Source organism: Gadus morhua, chromosome 23 (genome assembly GCF_902167405.1).
Source record: "Gadus morhua chromosome 23, gadMor3.0, whole genome shotgun sequence".
NCBI lineage: Eukaryota > Metazoa > Chordata > Actinopteri > Gadiformes > Gadidae > Gadus > Gadus morhua.
The window spans coordinates 12,059,904-12,069,977 of record NC_044070.1 but is presented as its reverse complement, the minus strand read 5'-3'; the positions used below and the strand labels follow the sequence as shown (position 1 = coordinate 12,069,977).

Here is a 10,074-nt window from a genome sequence, read left to right as displayed (position 1 = left end):
CAACTGAGTCTGTGATCAGTGAGTGCAGGGCCTAGACATCTGATGCCATTGTTTAGCTCTCTGCATTCAAAATCATGCCCATTGAAATTAAATTAAATAAATAAGCATGTCCACCATCAATTCATTCTCACCCCCAGCATTGACGTACATTTTCAGTTCCTCAAAAATATTACTTCCGTAAACAAATACTGGCCTAGTGCATAAATACAATTAGAAAGATAGGAAGCTTGGGCGACACTATCGATTTCTTGTTAATACATTATGAAAAAAGTACAACTCAATGGCAGAGAGAGGATCTGCCGCGTACAGTAAAGAGAATGGAAGGGAGAGAGAGGGAAAAAAGCATCTTTTGAGCCTCTCACTGATTGGGTTGACAGTGATGCATTAAAACGGGTCATCCAGTAATTGCTCTTTGCTGTGGTTACCACTGGCGATGGCGATGGCATAACGATGATGAAGCCCAGGACCTGACTTTGTGAGATAAAGGCTGCCACCCGGGACCCTTTTGCATCCTCTAAACGCTTCATCGAAGAGGACTTCTAAAGGAAGTGATTACCGCGCGCCGTGGCTACACACGCTAATGCTCTGTGGTGACTCAACACTATGGCCACGTTAGCTTCATCCAACGGAAGTGCCTCAACCCAGGGTCAAGAAAAGAATAAAGAAAAGAAAAATAATAAAACAACGGGTTAAAAAAACGGTGTCTTAAATGTGTGTCATTCCTTCTTTGTTCAACTGAGATTGTTATGCTTCAAAATGGTCCATAAGCTAAACAAAAAGCACAGTTTTATGTGTTTCATTTAATTGATAGGGACTCGTTTAGACTCTTCAAAGCAGACTGTCCAGCGAAGCAGAGGGAGAGGTGGGGGGGAGTAATGAATGGGCCCATTAGTCACACAAAGGCAAACGGGAATTCCTTTAAAGGCTGGCTGGGCCTGGCCTCCGGGGTTGAGAAGACAGCACATCACCATATGACTAAATCAGATGTTGCAAGTGACAAATATGTCCTCACAACCAAGAGCACAACGAGGGAGGTATGTGCGGGTGAGGGTGTGTGTGTGTGTGGGGGGGGGGGGGGAGATAAAAAGTTTGGCAACAGGAAGTACCAGCTCTAAACAGTGCTGAGTCCTGTTCTCATATGTCCAAAGTCCTAGCTGGTAATTTAGGTCGTGGTCAGTCACTAGGCCATTAGCACTTACAATAAATGAAATATTGTCAAGTCGTGTTTGCGACAGCGTCCTTTGTTCAACACAGTCATTGTAGACCTAGTGGGCTGTAATGTTGACAGAGTAGGAAATGATATGGGTGAATTAGATGATGTCATGTCACTGCCGGGCATGTGATACGATAGTTGTATTATTATAACAATTATTATTTTATACCACAACATACCATCTTGCCAAAATCCGGTTTCAGTTCGTCATTCCCTTAATATCTAATTTCTATCTTGGGATCTAAACGATGGCAGTTCCTGGTATAAAAGTTATTTATAGTTCATTTAAAAAAAATATATGTTGACCCATTTCGAAATGGCTAACAAACAGTCCTACTTTAAATGTAAATATTTCATGGATAAAATGTAACCCTTTCGCAAATCCAAGTTACGGCTCAGAAGTGCTCTCTATAGTGATTCAAGTTTCATGGAAGTGAACGTTCTGTGTTGCAAGAGAAAAGCAGAAACTGTTGCGGCTCACATGCGCACACTGTGGCGGACCATGTAGCCAACACACTGGTTCAGGCAACACAGAAGCCCAGGCTGGGAAGAGTGGCTCATATATATACATTGCTAAAAATAGCCACCCAATGAATGTGAAGTAACTGTGACTTAAATTCACCAATTAAAAAAGAGAAAGAACAAAATTATGTCAGGGGACGACATGATTGGTTGACTGTGATATCATCTGCGCTCCAGCAAGCTGGTCGAAGATCATTGGTTGGTATTCTGCAAGCGTAATCCTGCCGTGAGGGGGTGGGCTGACTGTGAGGTTTGAATAGGGAAGTTTGCAGAGCGCAGTGCTACCATCCAGTTCAGTGTTTGCAAATACAGATAGTTACACGCAAGCGAGGACCGGTCATCTGTTAAAACAGCACTTGTTTGCATCGCAACTGCATGCAAGTACATCAACAGGGATACTCGGTTGACATCATTGCCAACAAATATTTTTTTTTCTAAATCTTTGGGGGTTTTTGTAAAACGAAAAAAATTAAAGTGCGGCCAAATAGGCTTTCACCACTCGAGACTTGGAAATGGATGTTCTACCTATGTGCAGCATCTTTCAAGAACTTCAAATAGTTCACGACACGGGCTATTTTTCCGCTTTACCATCGCTGGAGGAGTATTGGCAGCAGGTGACTATATCTTCTACATTAAATGTCAAGATTGTTGACCGCATCAAATGTATGTGGTAGCTGTAACGCAGCGCGGTAGTAGGCTACTACTCGTCCGTGCCTCTGACATCCAGAGCGGTTGTAGCGAGCGGTGTTATTCTGCGTGCTTACTGGGGGGGAATATATTTGGAAGATTACTAAAACGTTGGATTATCGGAATGCTCATGCGTATTATTCATTTGGTTTAATTGCATTTAATGTAACTTTTGCAAGCCTGGCGGTATGGCAAGTAGGAGCACTGGGATTTGTGTGCATGTGTGTGATTGTGAGCGTGTGCGTGTGCGTGTCTCTCACTGACAGTTCCAGTGCAGGCTCTATCGTAAGATGAATGGCTTCTCCCGAGTAACTCAAGCAACGAGCATGGTGGTGGTTTTAGTAGTCTGCTGTATTTTCAACATGACTTGTTTTTACAAGGGGGTTGTATTTCGGCGTCTCGAATCTCAATCCCTCGGCAGCACCGTCGTCGTTTTACTTTAAACACGAGCGATCCTGTTCTCTCAGCGTAGACGCTGTTTTCTGTTGAACGGGAAGCAGCGGAATTCGCGACTGTATACCGATGTCTCACGTACACTGTATTTTTTGAGATGGGCTAATCAAATTAATTAGTTAATTGGATGTCATTTATTTGCCTCCGAACCGAGCAGTTCACATGTACATGCTTTACGACCGGTTGCATTATTCATTAAGCGGTGGGCAGTTTCTACATTATAGTCAAACCATTTCCTCGACCATTTTTGACGTTGGCTGGATGCCAGCGTATCATTTTTTATATATTTTTTTATCTGCGTTAATATCTTTTAAGGAACGTGTCTAGTGGCTTACTTATAGAACTGCCACATGCGTGGTTTTGTTGTATATTAATAATTACTCAGGTCTAGAGGACTTGTTTCAATTCGACCACGAATGTTTAATCACTGAAACCGAAACATTTTCCACCATTTCATTTCAACACTGAGGTTTAGAAACTACTCAATATCCAACTGTGAAATGTTTAGAAATGGCCAATTCCTGCGTGCAAGAGTAGGCTACTAGTGCTGCTGGAAGACCTGGTGTGAGATTGCGGAAGAGTGTGCCTCCTATTGCACATTTTCCATCTACGCTGTCAAATCTGCTCTATGCGACACGCGTATTTCATAACAGATGGCCTCACTTATGATGAATACTGACTTACCTTTTTTTAATGTTAATTGTAGGCCTACTGGTCGTTTTTATGCGACACTGCTTCGTGCCTGCATGTGGAAGGATGCAATTGCGTGTCAGGCATTTGCAAGAGGATAAAGCGACTGAATAGCTCTCGGTTGGAGGGAAGTTGAGTAGCTTCCTTAAAAGGACTCTAAATTTGTTGAGTGAGTCATTCGCCCGCCGAAATGAAAATGCACGTGAACTATGCCCTGCACTTAAGTGGCAGAAGTTTATGGGCTCCAGCTTATGAGCAGAACACTCGCGTCTCCCTGCGCAGAATCAACTTGGCTCTGCCATTGTTTTGAAACATTCATCTCCTTGTGGCAGTGTGTTGGACCGTATCAATGCTTTCCTTTTTGGCTCAATGCCTTCCTGAGCATAAAGGTTCATCTGGGTTCATAATGTAATATGTGAACCCATGGTTATTTGCACTATGTTGATGGCATCTCAGTCTAGCGCAAGAATGAAAGGCATGCATTTTTTTTTCTATTCTATTACCACTGAGGTTCCCTGCTGATAACTGCAGCGTCATTAAAACCATAGTCCACTACGAAGGACACGTGACATGTGACGCATGCGTAAACATTCCTTCCTAAAGCCGTTCCACCTCATCCATGTGTTGAGCGGGCTATCGAGGCCCTCTCTCTTCTGACATTAGGCCGATACGATTGGTCCATGGATCCATGTTCTGACTTGTCGCTGTGTTCCTCATCCAGACATGCTTGGAGCTGGAGCGGTACCTACAGAACGAGCCCTACGTCTCGTCGTCCGAGCTCAAGTTCGACGGCCAAGAGGACCTCTGGAGCAAGCTGATCCTGGCCTGCGAGGATAAGGCCAAGGCCGGGGCGGAACCAAAGACCCCACTGGTGCACGACGAGGACCACCAGGACAGCCAGATCTTGGACAGCAACAGCGTGAACTCTGACGCCAGCAGCGAGGCGTCCGACAGTTCGGAGGAGCTCTCCCCCACGCACAGCTTTACCTCCAACCCCCTGGGCTCGGTGTTGGTCGGAGCCGGACCTTTCAGCCCCTCCGTCATCAGCACGCCCCCGTCCTCCCCCGAACCCCCCCACACGGAGCCCGGCGCGGCGTCGCAGGGCTGGGGCAGCAGCAGCACGCACGCCGACTTGCACTTGCCCGTCAAAATCAGGACCTCGGGGGTCGGAAAGAGTTCGGACAAATCGGGACTGGTCTGCGGGGAGGGTTCCCCTGACGGCCGGCGGCGGGTGCACAGGTGTCACTTCAACGGCTGTCGCAAGGTTTACACGAAGAGCTCCCACCTCAAAGCACATCAGCGCACCCACACAGGTACGTCTCCGTCCGGCCGGCACAACGTGTGTGTGTGTGTGTGTGTGTGTGTGTGTGTGTGTGTGTGTGTGTGTGTGTGTGTGTGTGTGTGTGTGTGTGTGTGTGTGTGTGTGTGTGTGTGTGTGTGTGTGTGTGTGTGTGTGTGTGTGTGTGTGTGTGTGTGTGTGTGTGTTGAATCCAGTAAAATGTTTGCTTTTTTTACTACCAAACACTGCAGAAAAGTAGTGATGGTCGATCAGCTCTGATGTCCATTTAGCAAATCCAACCGCAGTTGCCATACTGTTAGAAATACACTAAGAACACCTCTTTTAATTTATTTATTCTTTGACCAATGGCTGCAGCAGAAGCCATTGTGTAATGTAATTAAAGGTCCACATCGCATGCCCTGAGCCAAAGGGCCATGCGTATTAGATGTGCATGGCTGGATACCTAAACTGTGACCTAATCTATTTGGAATGTGACTGACTGGCTGGCTGGGTGAGTGAGTTGGTGGGAGGGAGTGGGGGGGAGAGGGGGGAGGGGTTTCACATGGATGAACAAAGGGAACTTGGTCCTTCAAAACCGATTGGGTTTCACCATGGGAAAGGTTGAGTGGGCGTTCAGCCAGGGGCACTGAGTTGGAAGGATGTGAATGGTTACTTCACCGTTTCTTGTGTATGATTAGGGCTGTGAAATGGTAGGTGTGGCTTCTGCCAAAAGCGTTCGTGTTGACCCACAAATAGTTATCTTTCGAGTCCTATCCCCCTCTAGTCACGTCCGGTTTAGGAGTTTAGGATTCCATGGATGCTTGCCATTGCACAGGCGGTGCGAGTGATCAGACAGGTTCAGCGGTATCTAGGCTTCGAGTGATTCTATCGCCAACAATGTGATGCGGTGTCTCGGCAGGCTTCATTGATTTGAATGCATTTGAATGACAAAAGTGCTGAGCAAAGTCGGAGCCAGCCATTAAAAAGCTCTAGCAGTAGCTCCCCAGAGGCCAGGGGGGAAAAATGAATTTTGTTTCTAAATGGCGTCTTTCCTGCAGTCAATTCTCTTGTGTATTAATGCTCCCTCTCCATCATTGTTGATCCTCCAGGGGAGAAACCATACAGGTGTTCATGGGAGGGATGCGAGTGGCGTTTTGCACGAAGCGACGAGTTGACCAGACACTTCAGGAAGCACACTGGGGCAAAGCCATTTAAATGCAGTCACTGTGACAGGTAAGCCACGTGCCCTTTTTAATCTCTGCTGCAATCTTAAGCCTCCTATACAAAAATAAATATATACTAATGCAGGCTGAGTATCTGTGCACACCATGAGTCCAAATGTCATGATGGGAATTTGCTCCATCATTTCTAAGTAGTGACGCAGGTTTCAGAGATCAGAGCGTTGATGCAATGCACTCTGATGGTCACGATAGAGGGGGGAAATGGCAGCTTCTCGTTGCTATGGCCTTGCTATCGCCGATCTCTAGTTCCATTAGTTCAGCGTGTCCGATCACGTAGTTAGTCTGCCCTTCGTTTTGTTGGCTACATGTTTGCCCTTGCCTGTGACAGTGTTTGTATGGCTCAACATTCACACACGGTCTCTTTTTCCTTTTTGTGTTTATGCTAATGTTTGTTTTTCTCGTTTCTCGCCTTTCTCCCGTTCAGATGTTTCTCAAGGTCCGATCATCTGGCCCTTCACATGAAGAGACACATCTAGAGGGGAGCAGGACAAAACTCAAAACCAACCAACCAACCAACCAACCAACCAATGCAGCAAAAGCGGGGGAGATAATAAATAGAAAAACGATGGGGGGAAAAACTAAACAAGCAAACAAACAAACCAACACAACGAAAAAGAAGAGAAATGTCATCTCCCGAGCCGACTCTTGGTTGAACTGACTCCAGAGCAGAGCGGTGGCGGGAGGGGGGAGGGGGGGGGGTGTTCCAGCCAAAGCATGCCATTTTGCACCATACTGAAAACCCAGTGCCTCCGGGACGCCTCTTTGGAGAGCAGCCGCTCCGAAGGTTGTCCGTCGCCACGAGAGGACAAAATCATGAATGGAAGAATCTATTGAGGGAAAGGCTTGCGAAACAACGAGAAAATTCTGGAGCGAAAGAGAGAGAGAGACAAAAATTCGGTAGAACAAAGACACACACAAACATACATACACAAACGCAACACAACAAGAATGAATGATCCGTATGTATGGTGCATGATGTTTTTGAGAACATCTTCCCGGACAGCAGATACACTGGTACTTTACGAAAAATGAAAAACACACAAAAAAAACAAACTGTCTGAGGTAAGCATGTGTGCACTGTGAATGTTTGGGACTGGCAGACTGGCCCCTGCCACAGGAGAGACCAGAGAAGGGGCTTTGGTTGACTGGACAGAAGGGGGGGGTGGATGACGGGGGTCGGTACCTATATTGCTGTGGGTTGGATGTGGGAGGCTTCTATTGGAACAGGGTATTTTGGTGCTCCAAAAGAACTGTTCAGAAGTCCTGGCCACGTGAGAATGGGGAGCAAGGGTACCCGCGTGTGGGTCACCAGGACTGGGGTTTGGGGGTCCATCGCCAGAGCCTTTTTTTTTTTTAGAGCCTCGGATCCTGACTACTAAGGGGTCGGGGGTGGGGGAGGGGAATGACTCATCCCCTCAGATTGGGGGGCTCCCCCCACTTCCCAGTCTTTGTATGAGAGATGCTTCTTTGGTGTATTTTGGTGCAGCTACTTAATGTGCAATGTGTTCTGTAGCCTGGTTTATTTTATTATGATTTTTTTTATACAAGCTACAAAGCTCATTTGTAGTCCCAATTGTATAAGCTGTGTGCTTAGAGGTATAACACAATTATACTATAACTTCAGTATCATAGACAGATGTTGCATGGTTCTAGGGTTCTTCTTCACTTTCCTGTTTCCACTGTAATCAGGACTGCAAATAGTTTCAATAAAAGTGCAGCTAAATTGCTAATGGTTAAATGTTACAATGTTGTACATAAGCCTTGATAACTTTTATTTTGACATCACCCCCCCCCCCACCCCCCCCCCCCCGATTCATCTGCATCATATTTTTGTATCTTTTGGCTGGCTTTTCCCCACTGCTTAGCTTACTGATAATGTGTATCAGTCATCGAGCTCTTACTTTCACCCATTCTTATGCCTTGAGGACTAATTTGACGTTTGTACTTCCTTTCCGTTTTCTATCTTAATAATGCACTGTTGACCTTAATGGTGCCTTATGCAAGTGACTTAGCCCTCTAGTGGTCGTTTCCTCCCCTGGAGCTTGGAAAAAAAGTCACATGTTTTGAATGGGTGAATTTAAAAAGAAAAAAACCACACAACAAAAAAAATAAACTCAATCAAGGTTCAATTGCTTGTGAGCTAGCGCCTCCAGTTTCCACGTCTGCTGTCCCTCCCCATTTTGGATTTGATGCTTTCAGAGTGTAGATGCTCAGTAAGAGCCCCTCGTTGGTTGGATACGTCTTTAAGGAAAACAATAGTTGATTTAATCGATGTGTATATCTTTTTAATAATGTATAATTTCCCCATTTGAGGAGTTAAAAACATTGTAAATATGCCAAATTCTGTATGTTGAGAGCACTTAAATCAATTTATTAAAGACATTAACTACTGTGTAGTATGTATTGTAGTCCATCGCACACAGCTTAACAAAAAAAGGTACAAAATTAGCAGCATTTTGAGAACATGGTTGAATGGGCAATACAAACTACTTCAGTGCTCCTGTTTAATGGCAAAGCATGGCATAGACTGGGAATACAATCTCCAATACATCCAATCCCCCCCCTCCCTCACCCATACGCATAAGAAATTTCTTCATCCCTGCAAGCAGGACTGAAGGAAAAAGCTAAAGATTTATTGTAATTAACAGGCTGCAGTTGGACAGGCCTTGCCTTGTACTGGCTCTCTGTAATGAATTGCTAAAGGCTTTGTTGGCATGGAATCCGTCACAGACTGCTGACTGTGTAGGTTGGTTATTGACCTGTCTGGGGAGCGTTGTTTTAGCCGAACTGCAACAGTATTATAAAGCGGGCAATGGTGGGGGGGCGGGACGGATAAAGATCATCCATTTGATTTGACCTGTTGTTGGTATATGTAGAAAATTGGCAGAGTCCCCATCTCCGGTCGGTATTTGTCTTTCAGTGACGCTATGTCGCCTCATACAAAATACTTTAGGGGGGTTGATTAGTGGAAACAAATGGTGAACATAGCAGGCTAGAGACCAAAATAATTTTGCAGGATATAACTGTTCATGCTCAACGTGAAATTCCAGGAGAGCCAAACCGCTAGCCACTGTGATAGAAGACGCTCTGTTTTGTCAGAGTTTGATGTTGCAGCAAGTTGCAGCATGGCATGCGGCGGCATATGGATTTCAGATCAATCGGTGGAAAGACACAGGATGTGTACAAACTTGAAACTGCTTGCTGGGATGGAATTAGATTGTTGGCACGGCCTTTATGGACAGGAACGTGGGACATCCATTGTTTGAAATGGCAGGCAGTGCTGTTCAAGTGGTAATTGAGCCTTGATTTAGTCCCAATGTTTGTTTGCATTTTAAAGCCCTTTCCATCACTGCTATCTTCTCGCTCTTTCTCCCTCACATCCACAACCCTGACACGTATCCTTCATTCAACCACAGCTCTTTGTTCTAAACAGTCTTTGTATAAAAAAAATCAACTTTTGTAAAATTGTTATGTTTATGCTTTATGAAATTTTTATTTGAAATTGTTTTGCAAAATTGTTATATTTCTGTATGAATGTATTTTTTATTGGAATAATAAGAAATTCTTATCTGATTTTGGCTTGCTTCTGTCTTCTTATGATTTATCTTTTCTATTGCGTTACAACTCCATAACTCGTCAAATCGTTCCTTTAGAAAGCTGTTTGGGATTGAAGGTCTATGAGTGTCTAACTTAAAAGTGTATAGTAGCACAAATACAAAAGTCAAGGGCATGGAAATGAATGAAACATTTCCCCTTTGTCACTTTATAAATTAAACATGATGTTTTAATTTCCAAGCTAGCACCCACACAAGGACATTATACATTCCTAGCCTGTGACCTCAAATGTGTGTAACACATTTAATAGCACTGTGCTCACCTTCCGGCCCTTATCTTTAAACATAGCCATCGATATATTGTCCCATACAGACTACACTGGTTTAAAAATAACTGCAAAAAAAGGCAATGGTGTCCCAACACAGACACCATCC

The 10,074-nt window shown here is 44.8% G+C and overlaps 1 protein-coding gene across 1 annotated transcript; it reads left to right on the top strand.

Moving 5' to 3' along the window:
• The first annotated feature begins 1,956 nt into the window (after positions 1-1,956).
• Positions 1,957-9,658, top strand: klf6a (Kruppel like factor 6a). Its single transcript, XM_030349639.1, has 4 exons — positions 1,957-2,349; positions 4,287-4,878; positions 5,954-6,077; positions 6,510-9,658. The coding sequence occupies exons 1-4, from the start codon at positions 2,248-2,250 to the stop codon at positions 6,559-6,561; spliced, it is 870 nt and encodes a 289-aa protein (XP_030205499.1). The 5' UTR covers positions 1,957-2,247; the 3' UTR covers positions 6,562-9,658.
• The last annotated feature ends 416 nt before the right edge of the window (positions 9,659-10,074 follow it).

Coding starts and splice junctions, on each gene's coding strand:
- klf6a (XM_030349639.1), top strand. CDS start 2,248: ATGGATGTTCTACCTATGTGCAGCATCTTTCAAGAACTTCAAATAGTT. Junction 2,350..4,286: donor TGGAGGAGTATTGGCAGCAG/GTGACTATATCT, acceptor TTCCTCATCCAG/ACATGCTTGGAGCTGGAGCG. Junction 6,078..6,509: donor AAATGCAGTCACTGTGACAG/GTAAGCCACGTG, acceptor TCTCCCGTTCAG/ATGTTTCTCAAGGTCCGATC.